Source organism: Netta rufina (genome assembly GCF_964035555.1).
Source record: "Netta rufina genome assembly, chromosome: 8".
Taxonomy (NCBI): Eukaryota; Metazoa; Chordata; class Aves; order Anseriformes; family Anatidae; genus Netta; species Netta rufina.
The window spans coordinates 18,865,982-18,892,437 of NC_140131.1; the positions used below are offsets into that span (position 1 = coordinate 18,865,982).

Here is a 26,456-nt window from a genome sequence, read left to right on the forward strand (position 1 = left end):
AAGCTTATCTTTGAAAGGAATTTAGTATTTCTGTTCCTTTTACCCTGTTATTCTTAGAAGATAACTTACAAGGAGTTTGACAGTAAAGTACTCATCAGTCTTCTTGAGTGAAATGTTTTCATTGAGTCATTTTCTGCTGTTGGACCTCTGAATACTGTCACCTTTGAGCTATTGTCTGAGATACTGTTGTCTGAATATTCAATGTTATTATATAAAGGAACCTGGAATGAAGTCATATCCCTCATGCCAATGTTTTGTTCTTTTAAAGTGTAGACTGTTTGCCATTCTTCTAATAGTGGTTTGTGCTTTAGTAACATTTTAAAATCATAAGTGTCAAAACAAGATGTGATGCAACATCCCAAAATATTATATTAAGCATGTTACATTATTATTTTATTGGTAGAACTCCTTTCATGTCCGATGATTCCTACTATTTTATTTTTTTTTTAACATTTTGTTACATGATGCAGGACATTATACCTTATCTGAGACTTATGCTACTAAAATGTGATTACCAAAGCACTATTAGAGTACTGTTGCACTAGCAAGTAGTCCATACTTTAAAAGGACAAAACATTGGCATGAGAGATGTGGTTTCAGGTACACTCTTTGCTGGGTTAAAAACTGGCTGGACGGTAGTAGTGGTGAATGGAGTCACCAGTGGTGTTCCCCAGGGGTTGGTGTTGGGGCCCATCCTCTTTAATATCTTTATTGATGAATTTGGATGAGGGAATTTAATGCACCCTCAGTAAGTTTGCAGACAACACCAAATTGGGGGGAATTGTTGATCTGCTGGAGGGTAGGGAGGCCCTGAAGAGGGACCTGGACAGGATGGGTGGATAGGCAGAGGCCAATGGGATGAGATTCAACATAGCTAAGTGTTGGATCCTGCAGTTTGGGCACAACAACCCCAGGCAGCGCTCCAGGCTTGGGGGAGAGTGGCTAGAAAGCTGTGAAGAGAAAAAGGGTCTGGGGGTGCTGATTGATGCTCATCTGAACATGAGGCAGCAGTGTGCCCAGATGGCCAAGAAGGCCAATGGCATCCTGGCCTGTATCAGGAATAGTGTAGCCAGCAGCGCCATGGAGGTGATCGTCCCTCTGTACACAGCTCTGGTGAGGCCGCACCTTGAGTAGTGTGTTCGGCTTTGGGCCCTCAGTACAAGAACAACATCAAGGCACTGGAGCGCAACCAAAGAAGGGCTACGAAGCTGGTGAAGGGCCTGAAACACAAGTCCTGTGAGGAATGGCTGAGAGAACTGGGGTTGTATAGTCTGGAGAAGAGGAGGCTCAGGGATGACCTTATTGCTTTCTACAACTACCTGAAAGGGAGTTGTGGGGAGCTGGGGGTTGGCCTCAAGTTGCGCCAGGGGAGGTTTAGGTTAGAAATGAGGACACATTCTTCTCAGAAAGAGTAGTAGAGTAGTCTTTCTTCTCAGAAAGAATGGGTTGCCCAGAGAGGTGGTGACGTCAGTGTTCCTTGGGGTGTTTAAGGAGAGGTTGGACGTGGTGCTTAGGGACATAGTTTAGTGACATTGGTGATATTGGTGGTAGGGTGATGGTTGTACTAGATGATCTTGAAGGTCTTTTCTAACTGTAATGATTCCATGATTCATTCCACATATTGCTCATGTCATAATTTCAGAACATGGAAGCAGGCATAAGGCTGCTCTGTGACATTACTATAACCTGTCTATTAGTTTCACAGCAATTTATAAGATGATGAGATTATTTTCTTCTAATGTTGTTAGTCATCAAAAATTCACAAAAGGAGTTATCAGAAGGCTTGAAAAAATGTCATGTATGGAAGAGATTGAGAATAGCTTATGTGAGTAGATAATAAAGTGCAACATTACAAAACAAAAACAGAGAGCAGAGAGCTTCTGAGTGGTTTCCCCTTTTGTATGCACAGCTATTACGTTATGTGTGAAAACATATCTATAAACAAAGTTTTATCCTAGATATCCATGCTATCAGAATTATTATATGAAGGCCTGAGTATCATATTTTTATGTCACATTAGTTTTAAATAACTCTAATCCCCCATGCAATTAAAGGCATCATCTCAAATTGGATTGCTTTATTTCCTCTGAGGAAAGATGTGGACTTATTATTCAGTTTACTAAAGCAATCACTGTCAAACTGACCTTCATTTTATCTCACATACTTTCACCTTATCACTTTCCTTTTATATGGCATACAACTTTCAGATGTCTACATGGTGTCTTAGCTCAAATCAAATTTTAACTGGAGAGGGTTCCCTTACATTCAAAGTTGCCAATTCCCAAAGGTGAATTGATCCACTTCTTAATGAAGTGGATCAATTAATTTTCTAGTATTTGTTGGTAATTTAAAATGTTGTACAATCTAAGTGCATTTCTCTTTGTCCTTTCTTAGAACATTTTTTTTAGAAATGTCACTAAGTTGTACTCTATAAAAAGGTGAACATGTCCCCCACCCAAAAAAAAGAGGGATATTATTGGTAGTTCAATTTTGCTTCTTCAGAAGCACCATATTTAGACCCAGTCCATACAACTGAGTTTTTGCCGTCTTACACTGTCTTTCTGTAATGCAATTTTTGTCTAAAATCATTATTTACCTATCACTATTTACCAGTCTGCGAAGTGATGTATCAGATGAATCAGATCTTTCTCCTTACATCCAGTGCCACGAACGTGCTTTGAAAGGAAGAACATATTTGTGATGTATTGTGAAATATCCATGTATTGAACTTTGTGGCTTCCTTAGTGGAAAATTTTATTCCTTAATAATTCTATGCCCGGAATCAATTATGCTTACAGTAAAGCAATCTAAAGTAGCTTATAACCAACTTTGGGCAGTAAGGAATTAATGCTGTGTGACATCTTGAGGGCAAAAAACATTATGGTTTTTGTGTATTTCATTCTGAAGCATTCTCCCGAAAACAGGTTACAAAACCTCCATATTCAGAAGTTTAAAATTAGATTTTGTTATTGGTGTTATAGAAAAGTCAGATTTCTCAAATGCTTCTTTTTTTTTTTTCTTTTTATTTCTGCATATGGGCTGTAGAGAACGCTGAAACACAAGTACCTTCTGTGAAGTGTTTTTAGAGTACTCAGGCCCTGTTGTGCTCTTAGGGCATGTGAATTTTTTACCCTGTGAAGTTCATGAAGAAATGGAAAAATGCAAATTCATAACTCATCTTTTTTTAGACCTTCCTGTGGTGCATTCTTTGCGAAATTCCAGAACTAACTTTCTTTTCAAAAAACAACTATTTTTGCAGCTCTTCGGTTTGATGCATCCATTCACCATTTACAATGATGAACAGCATCTAAGTCTACATTAGCTCCCAAAGTATGTTTCTTTAAAAAAAAATAATTAAAAAAAAAAATATATATATATATAATATTAATAGTCCTTCATGAAGATAAGGACATACTTCAAATGTAAGGTGACTGAGAATGGCCTTCCCTTTAGAGATAAGAATTCTAATATTTTAATTAAAATCTTCTTTACAAGCTATTAAACAATTTTTTCTATATTTGCCTTCAGCTTGAAATATCAGAATCAGATTTGGTTTTTGTTTGTTTTCGTGGTTTTGTAAAATCCATTCTGTTAATGACTGGGCTGGAATGTTGGTATAATAAAATTCCTTGCTGTACATTGTATGACAATATGAAGCATCCATTAGTTTTAAAGATTCAAAAACTGACATTTTATTCAAGATTATATGCTTTTTGTGCAATATTTTTCGTCTTTTAAAATTAAAAGTTTTATTTACATGAGTTGCTCATAATCTTCAGCTGCAATTTCTTGCAGCACATTTGCATTTGTTACCATGCCAAGCAAGACGTAGTTTATTCCACTGGTTTATTGTTGTGTTTTATTTTTTTTATTTGTGTGTGTGTTCTTTTTTTTTTTTTTTGCATATTTTTGTTTGTGTCTTTATTTAATCACAAATTGTGCTGGTTAAATTTGGTCTTGAGTGTTGCTTCTTCATTATGAAGTGTTTTAAACTGCATATAAATAAGGTTCATACATACAGCAATATCCTGCACAACATTCATTCACTCAAATAAAATTAGCCAAGGACCCTATTTGAATAACATAGAAAAAGAAGGAAACCAAGCGCCAAACTGGCACTTCTGAAGGAAGAAATGAAAGCTGCTCCCTGTCTTCAACGTCTTTCGGTAGTGCTTAGGTATCAAGTCCACTCATGGAAAATCATTGCAATTCTAATTGAAATTATAGTTGGGAAAGTGAAGATTCTTTTTCTCCTTCAACACAGTTTATACTTGTTTTACACTCTTAATCATAAATCTGCCAATTTTATAATCTCAGTTCCCTAATTCGGACAGATTTAAGTGCCTGCTTGCCCTCAGCTCTGATTCATGTCAGAAGTTACACTGATAACATTTCATGGGTAAGATCACATCTCTTCCTTTGATTTTCAGCTTCTCATTATATAGTCATTAAATTTTAAAAGAAATCTTACTGCTGTGTTAACCAAAATAGAAACTAAACCCACTTTCACTCCCCAAAACACACTGACAAATGTATAACCACAATTTAGGTGGCTGTTTGCTATATGGCCCATTGCTATATGTGAACTAGAGTGATGTATATGGACTATTAAAATATAAAACCAATTATGTAACATTGATACTTCTTTATTTCCTCCATTTGTTTTGTCTTTGAAAAATGAGGAGATTCAATCCAAAGGTGACCTTAACATGAGATGAAAGATACACAGATCCCAGGGCAACACTTCCTCACCACATTTGAGAAAGACACTAACAGAGTCAAAAGCTTGGACTAACTTTAGGGTTGTGTCATTCCTTTTCTCAGGCTAGATATACTAAAGCACAGATATCATATGCAAACTGCTTCCAAAGATTTACAATTATTAATTAAGCGTCATAGTCTCAGTACAGAAGTAATGCATGATGGCATTAGTGCAGAAATACAGTTTTACACAACACCTTGATTCCTATAGAGCAAAATGTATTGAGCTGCTAGCAATGATTCAAGAACCCTCTAATGTACATTTTATGCCACCTACTGATTCCTGCAAAGCGAAATGTATTGTGCCACTAGCAGTGTTTCAACAATCTTCCTGTATAAAAACTGCAGCAAGATCTGGCCATCTAGTGGAATAACAATTGCTGCATATGGTGGACTCTGGCAAAGCAAACACAATAAGCATATCATATTTCAAGGTTTTAAGGCTGATACGTAAATGCAATGAGAGCATGTTAGTAATAATCTCTTGAACCTTTTGAAACAGCAGAGCCTCAAGTTCGTGGAGGCATTAGATCACCCTGGTAGTAGTCTTTCACAGAAAATCAAAAATTTCTCTTTCCAAGTACATTTCTTTTAACCTTGCTTTTTTGTTGTTTTTGGTTTTGTTCTTTTCCCTTACTTTCTTGGAATGTTTTATCGTTCTATCACCGCTATACGCAACATGAGAACAGGTTATCCACACAGCGATTTCTGTAGAATTTCTGTAGTCCTTGTTGGTTTTGAATAGGTATTTTTCTTTGAACTTAGACAACCAGTAAATACTTCAATGATTATTGAAGTGTATTGATTAATTCAGGTGAATTTTAAAAGTTATGCTGAACTGTGCTGTAACAATTTATAACGCAAATACATAAACTTGTGATGTATCTTGGCATGATATGACTTTCAGGAAGAGGAATAATGATCCATTTCATGGTAATGAAAAACTGCTTAAATCTGTGAAGAATATCCGGAACTTAAAAAGCTTTGTAATGAGCAGAATAAAAAAAAATAGTAATCCTGTTCCCATCCTATGTGTATATGAAAGTGCTGCAATAAATAAGTCCTTCTGATTGCTAGTGAAGACTGAAAGAAAACTATTTACACATTATTCTAGTTGAAGAATACAAACTGTCTTTTAAAAACAGATAGACAAATGTATCTTTAACTTGCAAGTTAATTGACCCTCTTCTACCATGAACAATGATGCTAAGAGAGGATTCAATGCTATTTTCATTCAAGGACTAGAAAATGAATATATAAACATAATTTAGTTTCAGCATTATTTTAGCATTATTAGGGGGCTATTTTCAGGAAATATGGATAAAGTTAAAAGCAGTTGTGACTAACAGATTAATTGAATATCATTGCAAAAAAAATAAAATAAAAATAAAAATCAAGCAATGTTATTTTTCATGTTCAGTAACACAATTCTAAGGCCAGAAAGATGGGTATTTTCAGTAATGAATTACAACCTTGACTCTATGTAGGAGCTCCTTCAACTGTGACAAAACGATTTCTGGCAGACTACATAGATAAATCCCTATAAAACTCAGTCTTACAGAAAGTTTTCATGAATTAAATTAAACTTTTAGGACATAACTCCCAACTTCATGAAATAGAAAGCCAGCTCTCACTTTCAACATGTTCATTTAAAAATCTTTTGTATATATATCATCTATTGACTTCTGAAATGCAATGTAAAATTAAACATTACCACAGTTGCTTTGTTTTACTCACCTCCAGCATCATGATCTTTATTAAAATCTGAAGGCTTTTTAATCTATATCTGAAAAGACAAGTACCTAAAAAATATAATTTTAAATAGTATTTATACCTCCCTTAACTCTCTCTAATTCTGTTTTTTATTTTTGACTGGTCCTTTGGGGACCCAGCAGTTGGACTTGATGATCCTTATGGGTCCCTTCCAACTCGGATATTCTATAATTCTGTCATTCTATAATCTCTCTTTACATAAAACAATTCACACTTAACTCTCTGTAGCAGGACCCAAACACTAATCCAAATGAGTTGTTTTGAAATCCTTTAGAAATTATTACATTTTGTTCAAATTCTTGAACAAAATTCTTTCTTGTTTTTGTTGGAGTCTTTAATATCATTGGCACATGAAGCTGTTTTTTGCTTTTACTTCTGTCTTCTCTCAAACTCAAGAAAAAGTAGTATTTAGCTTTGCTCTTTCATTCAGTTCCCTTTCTGTTGAAATGTCTACTTTATAGCCTGAGAGATAATTCATGCTTCTCCATTGCATACCTTAGGTTTTTCCTACTCATTTACTGCTTAACTGTTAGCTGTTCCTTACAGACAAACACAGCATGGTGCTTGCATTAAGTATACTGTCATCACTAGAAGTACCTGAACAGTATTCTGTCATGACCTCTGTTTGTATTCCTCCTACCATCCCTCGCGACTGAATCCTTTATCCATCCCTGTATCTCTTTCTAAGTTATTTGTTGTTTGTTTGTTTTTCTAACCACATTTGGAAATTAAATCAGTTTCTTTTGGCCTTTCCTCCTCACTTCTCACTTTAAAGCTTTTTCTTATCAGGCATAAAAGCCTTGATGTCAGAAGGCAATTTTCCCACATAATCTGATGGAATCCATCTTTTGAAAATGCTCTCTTTTAGTAAACGCATCCCGCTGGCTAAGTATTCCCAAACCTGCCTTTAACATTGATCTTGGAGCTATCTATTGATCATCATTATGTCATCATATTCCAGTTTTCTTTTGTGGTAATTATATAACCTTTCTTAGTGGAATGTTTTATAGTTATGAAATGACTCCAAAAAAGCAAACATACATACATATTTTTGTTTCAACTAGCAGATCACAGGATGTGGGGAAAAAAAAAAAAAAAAAAAAAAAAAAAAAGACATGGAAGGAAGGAAGGAAGGAAGGAAGGAAGGAAGGAAGGAAGGAAGGAAGGAAGGAAGGAAGGAAGGAAGGAAGGAAGGAAGGAAGGAAGGAAGGAAGGAAGGAAAAGAGATTGGATTAGCTGTGTGCTACCAAAAGGCAAGGGGAAATTGATGGAACTCCAGCAGAGCTGAAAGAAGGGGAGTGTAAAGTACCCCTGGCAGTTCTGGAATACTGAACCTAAACTAGATTTCTTCAAAACTGATGGAGATAAGTGCTAAATTCAGGAGTCACTGGAATAAATCCATGATGCTTTTGCTCAGAAAAATAATTTCCCTAAAAGCTCATTCATTTCAGATTTATTCTGTGTCATTCCACTAATTTCAATAAAGTTATTTGATCAGCAATCAACAATAACCACTTTATGTTAATATAGATTTGACTAGGTAGCTTTCAGGTTCTCTCTGTTTTTAAGCAGAGCTAAAACACGTTTTCTTTCCTTAGGCATCCTTTCAAATCTAATTCATATCTGACGAATGAGACAAGAAATCAATAGTATGTAGTATACACTGTATAATGACCTGGAAAGTTCTTAAAATAGCTATGCTTGCTTCAGAGTAGGTATTGAGTATTCTGTATACAATTATTTGGCACTGTTACAATTGGCCAAGTTCCACTGAAAATAGAATTCTGTAAAAAAGGGGTAAACCAAGCAGGGCATGAATCTGTATGCTCACGATACTTTTAAATTGCCTGACAAAACACAATAGCATACAAATCAGGTTTTATTTTGATCTTTACCATCACATTTAAGACAGCATGAACAGAAAAATATGAACATATGTAGAACATACACAGCATGAACAGTATGTGTATGTTGTACATACACAGCATACTGTACATTCCCACTTCCATGTCATTAAGGATACTGTAGCATTAGACAATACTATGAGTTTCTCAGGTTTTCTTACCTCTGCCTTGGCATGCGGATGAGTGGCTGTTTATGGCATCTCTTACTAAGGCCAAAGAGCTTGTGAACAATTTTCTGTGCCTTGAGGAAGAGCTGCTTCATGCTGTTTTCTAGTTGCTCATAGCGACGTTGAAAATTAGAATCCATTGTCCACAAATGCATTACAGTAGATGTGTTCAAGAAATAATTCATGGGCAGCCTCTTCATAAATAATTTGAATTCGTCTAAAAAAAAAATAAAATAAAAGAGGTAAAATTTAATAGACTTTAATTATGTAGCTATTTTTGCAGCAAAAATTAACTTCTTATTTGGTGTTCTCAAACTTCAAAAATTTTCAAATGAACTTTCGTAATTTTGGAATTGAACTTTTTAACTGTTTTAAAGTAGAAAGATAACTACATTTTTAATGGCAATACTAGCACAAAAACATCAAATGTTGATTTTCCATATTCGGAAGGACAGAGGTCCATGATGAAATAAAACGTATTTTTTGGCATAGATTTTTCTGTGATGGATTATGATTCATTGGAAGAAAAATGATATTGAAAGGTCTTCAGGAAGGTACAAAATGAAAAGCAAGGGCAAAAAGAGTGATTTAATATCTAATAAGCTGGTTTTAATAATGCATTTGTGATCTCCTTAGCAATGTGTTATTCATTTTCTTGCCTTGCCTTCCTCTTTATAGCCTTCTACTATTCTCCACTTGAGGTCAGCACCACTGCCCCCCTGCTGTCTCTGGGTGCAAATTAAGGGTCTTAAGGAGTTGTTTCATTTATGAAGTATTTGAACCCTAACTCTTACCCTTCACCTCTTCCTGATCCTTTTCCTAATTTTATCTAAGATATTGGTTCTTATCCCGTATTCAAAAAGAGTAAATATGTGTTTTTACCTTAATTATTCGATTTAATAGAAGTATTTGACAAGTTCTGCTTTACCACATGAGCAGCTCTTTGTCTTTTGGTGTAATTCTGGGAGAACCTATTCCCAAGTGACAAAGTGACAATTACACCGTAGTCTCCTTGCACAACACATCCCAGATATCTTTTCCCTTCAAGGCTTGCATAGATGTTGTGAGTGAGGGTTTGAGGGTTGTTTGGTTTGTCTGAAAGAGGCACAGTCTCATTGATTTGGTAGAGCATTTCAAGCCTGAGGAGTGTATTTTCAAATTTATGAAACCAGTATCAAAATAAATAAATAAATAAATAAATAAATACAATAAATAAATAGGGTTAACTGAACTGTTTCAAAGTATGTCCTTCGGCAAAGCTCTGATCTGCAGTTTGTATAAATCAGCTAAGCTCTACTGACTTCAGAGGAGTGTACTAATACACCCAGGTAGGATCAGATCCAAAAGCTGCTTTCCTGAATACCTGCTCTAATCACTAACTTCTCATTTCTCTTCTGTTCTTCTGAGACACTGGTATATTTACTTAAACTCAGTGTCATGATGACCAAAAATAAAAATAAAAATCTCAGAGAATGTATTCAGAATATGACTTTTCAGTTTCCATATTTATGTATTAATTTATTTAAGAAGCACTGTCCTCTGCACAATGGTAATAAACTCTACAGCTAACAACTAATCAGATGCAATGTTTAGAAGCAACAAGGAGGGTTTACAGACTTTAACTTACAACGAAAAACCATTCCAACAAGAAAATGCTCCTTTTCCTTCCTGTAATAAACATCATCCTTGACTATCGCTGTGCCCTGTATGATCATTCTAATGAGCACCACCACAATGCAGGTAAAAGAGAGACAGAGATAAAATGAGCATGGTTACATAGTGCCTTCTGAAAAAAAAAAAAAAAAAAAGGAAGGGAAGGGAAGGGAAGGGAAGGGAGGAAGGGAAGGGAAGGGAAGGGAGGGGAGGGGAGGGGAGGGGAGGGGAGGGGAGGGGAGGGGAGGGGAGGGGAGGGGAGGGGAGGGGAGGGGAGGGGAGGGGAGGGGAGGGGAGGGGAGGGGGAGGGGAGGGGGAGGGGAGGGGAGGGGAGGGGAGGGGAGGGAGGGGAGGGGAGGGGAGGGGAGGGGAGGGGAGGGGAGGGGAGGGGAGGAGAGAGGAAGGAAAGGAAAGGGAAAGGAAAGGAAAGGAAAGGAAAGGAAAGGAAAGGAAAGGAAAGGAAGGAAAGGAAAGGAAAGGAAAGGAAAGGAAAGGAAAGGAAAGGAAAGGAAAGGAAAGGAAAGGAAAGGAAAGGAAAGGAAAGGAAAGGAAAGGAAAGGAAAGGAAAGGAAAGGAAAGGAAGGAAAAGGAAAGGAAAGGAAAGGAAAGGAAAGGAAAGGAAAGGAAAGGAAAGGAAAGGAAAGGAAGGAAAGGAAAGGAAAGGAAAGGAAAGGAAAGGAAAGGAAAGATAATGTGCTCATATCTTAAACAGACACATTTCATGATCTGTGAAACTAAAACATGAACTCCTACCATTGAGAGATGATTAAACTATTACATTCTTGTAATTAATTGAAGGATTGTTTTTCTTCAGAAGAATTGACTCAGTATTTCATAATATTTTGTAGATAACACTTTATGCTTTCTACGTCTCAACAGTCTTTTCTGTTTAGATAGCCAGTTCTTCAGAGAAGAGCCTGTCCCTTATTATATCTTTACAGGGCACTTAGCACAATAGACCCCAAATTTAATTGTTGGCATGTAATAAAAATAATAATAATAATAAATTTGCCTGTGTCTTAAGGCAACTGTATCCTCTGGATTCCACACTGATTGCTGCATTTAATGTGAAGAGCGAGACTTCTGATGGGAACAATCTCATAAATCCCAACACATTATTACACCTTTTACGTAACAGGACTGTATGTGGAGGAAGAAAAAAAAAAAAAAAGTTTCTCCTTAACAATATGACCATAGTAATATAATTACTTTCCCATAACAATGTTTTAATTGTTACCAGGGCAATAAATATTACAGCAAGTCAAATACCAGCATCAGCTGCAAATTGATACCTCAAACCACAAAGCTGTTAGTCTGAGAGAATAAAAAGCAATAGGGCCTACATTTCTAACAGTTGGATACGGTTGCTGTTCAATAAAGTGCTGCCTCAATATTGTTTAGATATTATTAAAGAGATTTATAAAAGATATATGATTTTTTAAAATATACCACTGTGATTCAAAAGCCTGGAGAAAACAAAGTACTAAAATTAACATATATTTGTTTTTATGTTGCAATGAATTTTAGTTGTTTGTGATACATTACTTAATTTGTCATGGAAGTAGCAGCTGTGATCCAAGAAATATATGTTTGAAACTAATCCAACTGAAGGAAGCATAAGACTGTGGCTTTAAAACCACCTTATTTCTTCACAGAAAATACAGGAAAAGTAAACTTTTTCTTTCCTTCCTCCCTTCCTTCCTCCCTTCCTTTTCTCTAGTTTTCCAATTTATCCACATTTAAAGGATAAATCATTTAGCTTTCCCTATAATTAAAACACTTACTTCTCCGAAGTAAATTGATTTTTTTTTTTTGAACTTTCTGAAGGACAAAGATAAGGAATGAAATGTATCTGCTCTGGCAATATGGACTTCATATGAAGGAGAGAAGCTCAACATTTAATATTGGAGATGCCGTTTGAACTGGTACAATCTAATTGCTTTGCAAGTCTCAAGTGAAGCAAATTTTTCTTATTCTTGTAGTGGGCTAGGGGCTTCTGTTTGTTTGTTCTTCCTCTTGGCTTTCATTTTTGAATTGAAGATTGCTGCAGGAATAGATCCTCTAAACTCTAGGCCTCTAAACTCCTCTCCAAAGAGGAGACAACAGGGCTAAGTATTAGCACAGTTGAAGGTGAGATTGGTGGGGAACAGAGATCCTTTGGTCCTTCATTAAAGTGTAATTTCTTAGGAACCATATGCAAATGTTACAGTGGAACTAATTTTACTAGAACAGGAAAGTCTAGATATTCCCGTTACAAACCCCTCTTGGTGCACAGATAAAAAGGAAAACATTGTAGAGTTAAAGGTGTCAGTATAGTTAGAATATCATCCTGCAAATCAAGGAGAAATTCTGAGGTTTTACTAGGCAGCAGATAATTTTCCCTAGACTCTGCTGAGAGCAGAAAAGACACAGATTTCATATAAATAAGAAAAGACTCATTTCTTAATTTCAGTCTAAATATGACTTTGACTGTGAATTCACTTTGCAGAAACCCACAAGATGAACTCCAACAGCCGTCTCCGTAAATCCCAACTTATAAAGGATCCTTCCTTTGTCCTGTTATTCTTTCAGGTGTGATTTTAAATAATTGTTCCCTTCAAATTGTTCATATCACTACCCTTCCACTGGCCATTCTTTGTAATTAATTGTAAACTCAAAATAATAATAATAATAATAATAATAATCTCAAGAAATGTATCTGTTTTGAATCATGGGTTATTTTGGATTTTTTGTGAACATTTTGATAATTTCAATAGTTTTTTTGTTATACAAATATTCCTGCAGCACGGACATTCCAATTTCTATCTCGTGCTAGCTGTTATCATTCTATAGCACTGTAAATGCACCTAATGCATAGGACATAATTCTTATGTGTAGATTTCGGCATAACCTTTGTCATCCCCAGAAGCTACCTTTCTTATTCTTGGCCATGTTGATAACTCCTACACCTTGAAATCTGGTTTAAGCAAATAAACACGTAAATATGTCAGAGAAGGATAGTTCAGGAAAGAGAATGAGTTAAACTGAAAATGTTCTTGGAAAATGCCTTGAAGTAAATAACCAATGTTAAACTGTTACAAAAGAAGATTTAAGAAGCTACAAACCAGAATAGACAGCATTGCCTACATTAAAAGTGAGACCATGGAGTGACATCCCTCTTAATAAAGTCCAAAGATGCCAGAGAAGGTCGGAATTCCACCAGGAGTGAGTTTGTCACCAGCTTTGAAGTGAATTACATTATGTCCTGTACATGGTGGACATAAGTAGAATTGTATTAGATCAACTCTTCCGCTCCTCCTCTTATTACAATATCATCACAACATTTTAAGTGTCTAAGAATGCAAATACTGTGAAAATCTTTAATAGGTTGATTTGCCAGGTGCTGCTTAAGCAGGAGGTATATAATGCTTTTAGGTTTGAAATACAGGCAATTATACTGACAGGACCTAATGGGCCATAGCCTCATTTTTTGAATCAGAGATGAACATTTTAGATATTGACTCTCTGAAGAAAATCTACACATCCCACCTGTTCATTTTATTAGAACAGTGACACCTCTGCAGGGGTGAGGTGGGGAGTATCAGTCACAGAAGGAATGACAGCTTGGTATATCGATTAAACTTCCTGACAACCACATAGGGAAGTTAATTACTGGGAGGCAAATTAACACCTTTGCAAGATAATAGAGAAAACAATAATTATGTTAGGAACTCAGGAGGCTAAATTTTCTTGGCCTTGAGCCTGAGGCTGTGAATGCTGTTTTAAAGAAAACCACTGCTCTAGTGCTCTGGGGCAAATAGTTTGAACCATATTGATTGAAGTCTTTATTCTCTGTGATTAAAAAGCACCTTCAACTTCCAGTGAGTCTTTTGAGACATTCCACAAGGAGTCTTTCAATTAAGATTTCAAATGAGACTCACTTTGCATTGCAATTGGTCTATTCTGGTCAACAGAAAGGCAAACTGTGCTACCAAAATGACCTGTGCAGTTATGCCTTATGTGTGCCATGTAAGATGAGATTGCAAGGACCTTTTGACAGGTACATTCTCTCTCCTGAATGTACCTGTCAAAAGGTACATTCTGCTTTAAAAATTAAAAGTACATTCTCCTGAAAAATTAAGCTTATTAGAGAGCAAGATGAAATCTGTTGCTTTTATAAACAGAAGAAATGCTTCAGTTTTCCATTTTAATTTCCGGTTTATTTTTTGTAGCTTATGCTACATGTGTATAAGTTAAAATACAGCAACTGGAAAAGTAGTAATCTGTCACTGAATCACAGTAAGAGAGAACTTTAAGTGGATATTGTTTTCTCTGTAAATGGCAGTGTGGAGCTTTAGATTTACTGCCTGTCTGTAATGCAAAATCAAACCTATGCAGCTCACAATGTTATTTTTTAAGAATTGGAATCCCAACACAGACCCTCAAAGTCACTCTGGGCACTTGTCTTCTATTATAATTGCAAGAAGTTTCTTCTGGTCAGAATGTATGTATAGCAATACCTATGTTTGATATGACATTCCTAAATTAAACATTTAAAAAACTTAAAGTATTATCACAGTACTTTACACATGAGTTATTGAGGGCCATGTTTGGATCTTAGGTTGTCCTTCCTACTGGTAGTAAGTGAGAAGTCCAGAACCCAGGCTCAGATATACACAATGTAGTGAATCTGCAAGCTTGGCAGATGGGAAAAATTACCTTTTTTACTTGTCAGCTAGGTGACTGATTTGAAGATAGCAAGAGGCAATAAAAAGAAATTCCATAATGCATATTTTTGTTAAAGCAGTTTTAGAAAGAACTTGCACTGGGAAATAGAAAAATTGATGGCTTATTGGGATGGCAAACAAAATTATATTAGAGTCTCCTGACTAAATGGAGGGATTGTTAGTGTTAAACATCACACAGTTACAAAATGGAGTGCTAACATTTCTTTTAGATGACACTGGACAAACCACCTTAAAAGAAAATTGATACCATTTAAATTATTTGAATGAAGTGGCCAGATTTCAAAAGGTACTCAGCAGCCTACCACACCAGGACTGGTCTTTGGTACAGACAATGCATGATAATTTTCTTACCCCGCTATCAGAATCCAGAGCGTGTGGATGGATATTCATGCCTTCCATCCATTTTAGAACAGGTATCATGATTTCTATAAGATGCTAAGTTGCCAGACAGGGGTTGACAGGGTTATTTGTTAGAATTTGCTTCTTTGCATTGGTAAGTCTTGCTAAAAAAGAGTCTCTGGACTTTCAGAATCAGCAATGTACAACGACTATGTGTTCCTTAACAGCATTACACACATCTTGTAACCAAAAGCTTTCAGAGTCCTACGTAGTTTTAAAATTTGGGAATATTCCTAAGTAATCTTCTGACACGCTTTACTGTGTGAAACTAATTAGCAGTTGAGTGTTTAGATCAAACATTTTTCCTGAATGGGAAAGATTAAATTTACAGAGCAGGTGGAGTAGGAGGGGGAGCTGGACATTGTCCTAACAAAAGGAGTAAAATAGGTAGGGATACAAGAGTAAGTGACAACCTGGAAAGAGCAACACATTGAAAACAGATATAGTCCTGCCCTGCAGAGTGGTCATACTAAATTTTCACCTTTATGCAGTTGTAATTGTAATGTACAGGACCTTTGACTTTTAAGTATGTACACACATTTTTCTTTTGCATCTCATGATTTAAAAGGCAAAGTAATATTGTAAACTGGCTAATTTGGAAGAGAGCAGTAAGCCCTAGAAAACAGTCATATTTTCTTCTTTTATTCTTTCCTTCTTTCCTTCCTTCCTGCATTCCTGCGTTTTGTTTTTTTTTTTTCTTTCTTTCTTTCTGGAGATTCAGATGGAGAGTTTCAAACATACAAACTAAATCTAGCTACCCATTGATTTTAAATGGGATTTAGGCACCAAAGAACTGCCCTTTTTCACTTTAAAAAATATGTTCATCTGTTTTATCTTGAACAGACAGAAAGAATGATAACACTGACTGTAAATAAGCAATTTTAAATAGACTATTTACTTCCTCTTTAGGCTAAATTCTGTCCACAGATAAAGTGCATGACCTCAAGTGAACCCAGGAAGTTTTATAGGTCTTCATCTGGGGAAAAAATTGTCTCTGAATTCAGATAATTATTCTGTTATATGTAAAGTAAGGAAGGGTTAGGGTTGCAGGAAAGTTAGGAAGTTAATACACTTGTATTAAACTTTATGTGCATCTGGAGTTCCGTATAACCTCATAATAAATGTAAAAGTATGGAATTAATCCATTTATTCCTCTGCAGTTTGCAATAGGCTATATAGGCCAGTAGTTAGTGTACTGGATTATCCTGTATTTACCTACTCAGATTCCAAATTCTTAATCTAGACATCCTTTTCCCTATTCTTGTCTAGCTAATTTATTTTTATTCTAGATTGATTTCAATAAAATAACATACTCATCCCAAAAGCTGACTTACATTGATTAGACAAAGCCTGAAGGATGTACTTCCCTCATCAAACCTACAGAATATCTATTTAAAACATTAATTTTGTCTAGTAACAGTCACTTTTGTTCTCAGAACACATAGTTAACATGAATCAGATATTGCAGGTATGTTATTGTTCTTAAAGTTTTCACAAGGAAGGTCTAATTTTCTTCAGAAAATCTCGCAGTAATCACTGTTGCTGGAAATGCTTACAGATTATGTGTGTCAATATTAGACAGGCATTTGAGGTGGTGACATATGATTTACAGAGGAAGACTGAATGAACCATGACTACATTATATGTCAAATGTTCACATGACAACTCTTCTTCAGCAAAGTGCAGGCCCAAGCACTGAACAAGGTTTCTTATGCAAAATTGTTTATAAATAAGAACAGAGATTTCCTAAGCTACATATGAGATGTAGACATGATGCTTCATACATTTATTAGATTAAAAATAATTCAAGGGCTTAAATGTACATGCGGCATATGGCTTAATGATACTGATAAACCATATTTCACAGTTTATTAGTTAATGTGATTACTAGCAATAACCTAATTGGCATATGTAGGTAAAGTTTTCATGTTGGGTATTCACATAGCTGAAAAGATACAGAGAAAAGATAAAAAGATAAAATTTCTAAGTTTTTTAAAAGCATAGAATTTAACTCTTACCTGTTTGCCTCCTGACAATCATGGTTCAGTCCTGAACACAGGACTACTTGTGTCTGACAATAAACTATTCTAACTTGTAAGTTATTTGATGTCCCTGTATATCTTGCCATAAGAATTCTCCACAGGTTCCAGTATGTGTATAATCATTATTTTCAGGTAACTAAAATTGCTGCTAAGTAGGTACCATCAAATGAAATTCTTCAGTTATTGAATAAGATTTCATCCTGATCAAACAAGACAAATTTTGGTAAACAAATCTGTGTCATTTAGTAGAGTCAATACACTCATTCCAGTTTGCAAAGCAGTAAATGATATCATGAATCCAGAAATGTATAAGGGTGTTAAAGTAGCCATCGACAAAATGCTGCTTTTATGTACACAAAATGAAATATAATTTAATGCTTTATAATCAGTAATTATATATTTTTAAATTTTATAATTAATTTTATATAATTTCCAGGCAGAAATGTTCTCCGGAAAGAACGTTCTGGTGTTCTCATGTCAAGAGTAAAACTGGAGCTTGGAAAAGGACCTAAGATCTTCAAAAGCAGACTGAGATGCAGACATCAAGTCTCACTAACAGTTAAAGTGATGAATATGTAACTGATATAGAGTCTTTAGAAATTTTTGAATTTATTTAACAACAAAACAGTGAATGTAAAAATGTAAAAAGTAGATCCCTGAGGAGGTTAAACCTTGCTCTCCTGAAGTCCAGGGTCACAATCTTACATTTTGCCCTGTTTCCTCCTCATAAGATCCTGAACTCTACCATATCATAGTCACTGCAGCTAAGGGGCTGCCCCCTACCTTCACATCTCCAACTAGTCATTCATTAGTACAAGGTCCAGCAGCACACCCCTCCTTGTTGGCTTCTCCACTAACTGTGCCAAAAAAAGTTGTCATCAATGCACTGCAGGAACCTCCTGGACCCTGTGTGCCTGGCTGTGTGATCTTCCCAGCAGATATCAGGGTGGTTGAAGTCCACCACGAGAACCAGGGCTTGGGACTGAGAGGCTACCGGGAGCTGTCTGAAGAAGGCTTCATCTACCTCCACTTCCTGATCAGGTGGCCTGTAGCAAACACCCACAACAGGGTCAGCCGTGGTAGCCTGCCCTTTAATCCTTACCCATAAGCACTCAACTCACTCTTTGTTCAGCCCTGGGCAGAGGTCCACGCATTCCAGTTCTCCTGTGAGAGAACTGCGCTCTATTGTTCTCTTGCTGTTCTCTTCTGTTCTCTTGTAAAGAGCAACTCTACCACCTTGCCTTCCTGTCCTGTCTTTTTTAAAAAGTGCGTAGCCTTCCATGATAGCATTCCAGTCATATGAGCTATCCCACCTCGTCTCTGTGACTGCAATGAGATAATAGCCTTGTGACCACATGCAGCTCTCCAGTTCTTCCTGTTTGTTACCCATACTAAGTGCATTAGTATACAAGAATTTCAGGGAGCTGAAACACCCATTGCTGAAATGCTTAGTCATTTTGCCCCTCTCTGTCACTTATTCATCCTCTTTCCCCAGTACAACTCCTTTCAAACTATGATTTCTGCTTTTTCCTTATCTCCCTCGTTTATCTTTTTTCTTGGTGATTTTTCCCAGATCTGCTTAGATCTCCTTACTTTTCCCACCATCTGGCTAGACAGCTGTTACTGATATCACTGAGTGAAAACAGCTGTTCAGAACCTGATTTTACCTGTGGTTCTCATTCTCTAAGGGACAGGAAATTCTGAAGATCAGGACAGATGAAATGATGTATGAAACAAACCTTGATGCTTTAGAGAAAACTGATGTGGTATAAACATTCTGCAATGGCAATGGATAGGCCCAGCATAAGCAGAAATCACATGAAGATAACATACAAGTTATCAACTACAATGGGATAACTATTAACTATTTGGTAAATTAAAGGCAGGCTGTGCTCTCTGTCTCTTGGCATCTCCGGAGGTATGAGATAAAAAGGAAGTACAACTCTGACCCAACACAGCAAAATGGATGTGAAATGAAACAGTTTTTTCAGCAATAATTGAATAGACGGTTGTTTCAGCAACAGAATAAAAATTCAGAATACCTGTGTTAAGTATATGCAACCTGACTTTGTTCCCCATTTGATTTGCTTTCTGCCTGCTCCAGCACAATTCTTGCTCCAGTAGGGACCAAGTCCTCACAGCCCTGGACTCCACAAAGTGTAAGAGATGCATACTCAAACATAGCCTGCTTAAACACTGATGTAATCACACAAACTGTTCAACATGATGTGATGAAAGCAGTTTATCAGAATGTTTTAATAATTAAGACTGAGATCCAGGATGTTTAGCTTTAGATCTCTGAACCATTCTGGATATAGATGTAGTCTGTCGTATAAATCTTATTTATAATGCAGAGCCAAATAGACAAAAATCTTATAAAACATCTCACCAGATTCTTCAAATTCACTGTTGTATGCATTCCAAGTTTCACTTATGCGTAGCAGATTTTCTTCCATGGCTTGAATGTCCATGTAGGGACAGTTGCACTCTGGGAATTTGGGGCCACACTGACACCAGCAGTCATTGTCCTTGCAGATGAACTCCCCCTCTGAATTGCAGGCAATATAGCTCAGAGCTGCCTGGACAAAATGTTCTTGAAGATACTCAGGGAGGATGACTTGAAGACCTGAAGGAAACAGAGTAAGTACTGTGTTATTAAACCCAAATGTATATTCAAGTCAAGCAATTTCCTGTACCTATATAACATGGTAATAAATAAATAAATAAATAAATAAATAAACAATAAGCTAATAATAAGCTACAAAAATAAACTATATCGTTTACTTAGGACAATTTACATATATGTCAAGCATTTGCACTATGTCATGTATTTCCTTACCTAAGAATTAATTTCAGATATATACTTTACACTCCTGTCTCATTATGGAACATCCATTCCAGTAGATAGTAACTTGTGTTCCTCACATTGTATACTAGTGTAATTTCTTTTTTCTTTTACAAACTCAGCTGTAGAAGCTATTCAGTAAGGAAACATGCAGATGAATTACAATACTGATACTATGCAGCTAATACAAATTCTGGGAGTGCTGGAGGGAAAGCAGCTTTGAAAGACAACAGTGAGAGTAAAGGGGCTGTATAACCAGAAGAAAAGAGGTTTGAAGACAAACATTTCCATTCTGTATTGGACTTGTTTTCCATGTTGGCTTTGACGTAAGTAGGTATGCCTGAAGTACAGAAATGTCTAAATTACTCTGGTTATTTCTCCATGATTCTGTAGACACAAACTAAGAATAATCAGAAAATTGAACTGTAGGACATTTTAGGAAAATAAAATTAAAATAATATTTCATTTTGTAAAACATCAATAAATAATGGCCTATTTTCAGCAAGGCATTGCAAAAATATGTGTACAATGATTCGTTATGACCAGTAACTGTGTCAGTTTGAGCAAAATCAGATAAACATCAGTTCTGTTATTGATTTTTTTTGAGTGCATGCATTTATAATGTGGTTTACCCCTATTTCATCTTTCAGTACTTTAAGCAGACTTTGCAGGATGGGACTTCATCCATCACCACAGAAAGTCCTCTGAATACAACATGCATTGGAATTAGCTCAAATCAGGTGTTATCAAATAGATGTTTACACTCCTACAGGATTTCAGAATGCTAAGAGACAGTTAGCTGGATGTGCTGGGTAGGGCTATAAAACCCTAAGAAACAGAATTCAATCAACTAAAACTTTAGCATGGAGAAGGGATGGAAGATGTAGCTACCATATTGTTTAAAAAATTAGCATGCTATGTCCCAAATCCCTTTGCAAACCATTTTCACACTTCATGACAGGTAGAAGTCTTATAAAATCATGTTTCACATGTATCAAAATGTATGTGGTTCAGATGTATCAGAACCACAGAGCAGGAAAATTAAAAATTCAGAATGTCTGTGACCAAAAGTTTATTCATCTGAAAATTTTTACCACTGTTAACATGATTTCACTGATGGGAATGAGTATTTTATACAGAAGCATTGTAAATTAATTGTAGCCATCAGTCCTTTAGCTACAACAATAGTCAGAAACAAACAAACAAAAAACACACAGAGCAAGATTTTTGATTTATTACATGTAGCTATATTCTGAAGTAAAAATAATTTTTCAGGAACCGGTGGGGCTTATTTGTAGGCCAAGTAATTTCTCAGCATATTAAATGTTTATTTATGATAAAGGGTACTTGGACAATTTCATACAGATTTATTCCTAATTTTAAGGTAAATAAAAAAAAATAACAGTAATTTTATGACCTTTCCAAGTAGAAAGCCATATTCAAATGCATTATAATATTGCTAAAACTGTGTCTGTTTGTGCTTTCTTCTGCATCATATCAAAACTTGTAAAACTCTTGACTATACTTTTTAATGTACCGGTATATTTGTGAAAAACCTTGGTATTATGAAAGTAAAAGAAAGCCCAGATAAGCAATCCCACCTTGTTCAATTCCTACATAGTAAGCATGAAATAGTCTAAGCAGTTCTGACACTAAATTTCTTGTGACAATTTAATGGCATGTGTAAAACTGTTCTCTGACTGATGTGAGGATTGATTTCCAAATTTTAACTTAGAAACATTGTGCAAATGCTGCAGACCATTAAAAATGGCTTTTTTTTTTTTTTTTTCCTGGAGATATTTCATTGCATTTCAATAAAAATGACAAGTTCTTTTAAAAAATAAAAATCACATATATATAAATATATCATCTGTGAAATCATTGTTTGATTTAATGGCTTTATACCGATTCTCACCTTCTGGAAAGAGAGAGGAAAAGCAAAAAACAACCCTCTCCTCCTTTCCCCCCCCCCAAAAAAAAAAAAAAAAAAAAAAAAAAAAAAAAAAAAAAGATGTATTAGACAAGAAGATAATCTTTCCCAGACAATCTTATTAATCAGCAACAACTTCACACTATATGTCCAACTGAGATATGAACCAATAGTAATTTTAATTACAGTTGGAAATAATTGTGAAGCTACCTGTAAAAGCAAATTGACAACCATACGCTTCTCTTCTTGTATATACACGGGTATACACAAAAACATCAGTTAGTCTGTTTTCAAAATAATAATAAAAAAGTTGTTCATGTTACATTTGTGTAACTGAAACAAACAATAATTAGTAAGGTCCCTAGAGGTTCACTTTCAAAAATGTTTAGGTGCCTAATCTGCAATTTGGGGTACGTATCTGTTGGAATTAACAACAAATAAATTAGAAATTAATCCTCTTTATATATATATATATAAATATATATATTCACTTTTCCTTTTTTTTTTTTTTTTTTTTTTTTTTCTGTTGTGTGAGATGTCTAAACTTCCAGATTTTCTTAAAAGTCCCAGAGGAGCCTTTGGACTCTGCGTTTGTTCCAGTGGGATGACTGCATGATGTATATGCCACTACTCAAAATGTGCAAAGCAGGCTGAACACATTAAATGTCATTCCCTGCTTGGTAGAATCCGTGGGAATTCAAGCTTTTTAAAAGGTGAGCAAGTCGTTGCTAAATAAGGCTGTAAAATGTTAACATTATTCAGATTATTTTCTGATGGGCACAGAAATTGCTTCTATTTCAAAGGCAACATGAGTTACTGACATTTCTTTCACTTTGCCTAGAATATACTTATTGGGGAAGGAAAAAAAAAAAAAAAGAAAAGAAAAAAAGAAAATGACCTTTCATGAGGTGGAAAAAATAAAAACAAATAGTGTGATAAATGTCATCCTGTTCCAAAACAGATTAATGAAATTGTACCTACATACCTTGCAACTGAATCTTATTTTCAGGACTCTGAACCAGAACAGAACTGACAGAATCTAGGTTGTCATAGTTACTGCAGCCAAGAGGACCAGTCCGCGTTTCTGTTACCTGATGGTAAGGGAATGGAAAAGCATTTGCTGCATTATTCAAAACAGACTGAAGAGTTCAGAAGGTTGTTGCATAAAGTTTCCCTTTAATTCAGCTGTCTGTACATTTCAGACTTAAGGTGAAATATCTCATTTTATATATGACAAGTATGATTGTAAATGTTTTACCAGTACAACAAACTTTGGAAAGTGCTATTTCAATAGCAAGGAATCACTACAAGTGACCAACAGTCTACAGATGATTTATTTCTTCATAGCTATAGAATTAATTTAATAAATATGGTTCGTAAAAATGCAGACTATGATTTTCATTGATGAAACTTGTGCACATGGCAGCTCCCTGTTGAAATCATGAAAAAACTTTGATTTCTTCTCTATAGCACAGCAGGACTCAGAAGTAAAAATACTTTATGAGCTGCACTTACAATGGTGATGCTGGGTTATCTTTCATCTGGGAAAGATCTAAAATAAGATTAGATGTAAGACTCTAGACATCCTGCCTACTGTAATCACAGAATCAATGACCACAGGATCAAAATACATCTAAATTTATCAAAACAATATCACCACAAATAAAGCTTTGTGTTAGCAGTGGTGGGTTGTGTTTGGCAACATGCAGTTTGTTAAATGAGTAAATACATTATTAATAATAATAACAATAATAAAGGCAAGTGATTTATATACTTTATGGAATATTATATATGACACAAGTGTCAAAAAAAAAAAAAAAAAAAAAGATTAGAAAAGCTAACTTCTTTTTAAATGCCATAATAAGTGAAAAAAATAGGGCCTAATCCAGTTTCTCTGCAATTAATTGCGACAGCTGTTGAAGCTCTTCAGTGATGCCCAGAGGGCAGGCTGGCAGCTCCACAGCCAGCCAGGCAGTGTCTTAATGGCTATTATAGCTTCTATAGGTAGCTGAGGAAAAATCTCAAATACTTAGGACAAGTGGGTATACCAAGATCTCACTTTTTTTAACTGGATTGGATGCTGTAGAAAATTCATGGCTTTGGAATTCCTTCCCCTTTATACCAACACCAGAAAGAAAGAGGACGTTGATTTGCTTCAGCTCTGAATACTATTCTTTATTTCAGGTAGTGTATTATACCCTGAATCTCCTGGAGAATAAGTCTAAATTACGGGGTCAAAGAGCTCATTTCCAAAATTTACGCCTCCACTGAGCAGCAAACATCTAACATTAACTCTTATGAATAGAAGGAAGCCTGCTATTTAAGCAATCTGTTTTGAAAGGAATATGGAGATTTACAAAAATAATTCATGAATGATTATGTTGTTTAGGATCACTCAGTGGTCTTACAGTGTCTGTGCTACCACCAGCATGTGTGAGTGGCTGCAGCTGGATCATGCAATTTCTTAAACTACTGAGATTATCTATACATTGTTTAATATTTTCCTAGCCCTAAAATTTTCATAAAATAAGTGTGAAATCTTATGCTATCCCAAGTTATTGGCCCCTTTCTTTTACTCTGAACTAGTATTCCTGAGAACTGAGAAGGATTTTGTAATGCCATCAGCCTGTGGGGAGAACACGCTGAAATGATTTCAGCCAAATCTGGTAGCAAAGTGCCAGCCATGCAAGGAAATAAATGTAGTCAGGATCTCTACTCCCTGCCCAAATTTGGCAGTGTCTGATATTTATGCCAAGGCCAGATTTACCTCGTTTTTTTGCTTAATCATCCTGAATCAACATAAAAATTCTTGCATGGGTATCAGATTTGTGTGGGACACAGCCAGAACAACAACTTTGATTTATCGGTGACCCTCCAGGCCCTTTCCCTTCTCCCAAGTGATCAGAGTTTCATTCTAAAATCCCATTTTCTATAGTATCCTCAGCCCATATAAGGAATACTAAACTGTTCATATAGTATCAAAGACAGGCATCTACATTAAATAAGATAAATAACCAGAAGAAAATAGGAATGAAGGTAGTTATAAGTTTTATCCTATTTCTGAAAGATTATGCTAAGCATTTATCTCTGAAATTCTTTATATAAAGATCCATTTATTTTTGCATTTTTTTTAATTATTATTTTCAATCATTTGTTTATAAGGCAATGCAATTCATGAATTCATCTGAAATGTAGGAACTATAAAGACAGTTTTACAAATTCCTATTCATTCTGTTTATTCTTATGCTTCCTGCAATTACAAAATAAGAAAGGTTAGTAAGTAGTTGTATAATTATAATGTCTCATTTTTTTCATGAAACATCAGTCTTCACTTGGATGACGCAAAACACAGATAGCAATAACCATTGTTTTGATTATGGAAGTGACAACACTTGGTGTATCTTGGTGTATCTAGGAAGCAGAGGGGAAATACATATCATTACAAGGTGCTTTTTTTTTTTTTTAATTGTTTTCTAAGGACCAGCCATATAAAATTTCTGATTCAAATGAAAATTAAATATATGAGAAAAAAAAAGAGCAGGGTTAGATTTTGTTGTGGACATAAACTCATGGGAAGGGCTATGTTGAGCTGACAGGCACTCATGCTCATTGTAGGTAAGCAATAAAATATTGTTTTAAAATAATAATAATTTAAAATAATAAATAATGATCTAAAAATAGAGCAATATAAAAGGCCTTTTTCTAAGCATTAGATTTTCACTGAAATCTATATATTTCTATTGTTCATCTTTTCAAAGTGCTCTAGCCTTCTTCTGTCTAATCCTTTTCTCTGGTACTTTAAACTTCTGCATACAGATCATATTGGAAAAAGAAAATAGACTGCATAGTTCGAACATAACTCCAAACCCCAAAAACAGTTATAAAACAGCCAAACTCCAGCTTTCCATGGATGGCACTTCTAGTCAGAGGCCAAAGTTACATAAATCATATTATACCCTGCACAAGCCCTACTCAACAAAGATTGCAAATTGGAAGAACAATGTGAGTAGTCAATAAATGAAATGTGGATTACATAAGAAAGCTTCAAATTTCTGGCAAGTTATTTGATCAAATGAAAGGATTTTATTTTGTGGAAAATCCTTTAAGTAGAAAAGTAGACTACAAGGGGAAAAAAAAAGATGGGGGGGGGGGGGGGGAAGGGAGGTAGAATCCAAATGAGTTAATTCTGTCTCAGTGCAGGTGTTACTAAAATCACCGATAATTTTGCATTTTCTGTCTGTCAAAGGAAGAAGAT

General features: G+C 35.5%; 1 protein-coding gene across 2 annotated transcripts in view; it reads right to left on the reverse strand.

Moving 5' to 3' along the window:
• The window catches only part of BRINP3 (BMP/retinoic acid inducible neural specific 3), a gene marked incomplete at both ends in the record, with an annotated part of 193,076 nt that overhangs the window by 33,806 nt on the left and 132,814 nt on the right, over positions 1-26,456 (reverse strand). For both annotated transcript variants that reach the window (XM_084290811.1, XM_084290812.1), the window contains 3 exons: positions 8,600-8,822; positions 19,816-20,052; positions 23,187-23,292. In XM_084290811.1, coding sequence (XP_084146937.1) covers positions 8,600-8,822; positions 19,816-20,052; positions 23,187-23,292 — 566 coding nt within the window. The remainder of the gene's footprint in view (positions 1-8,599; positions 8,823-19,815; positions 20,053-23,186; positions 23,293-26,456) is intronic.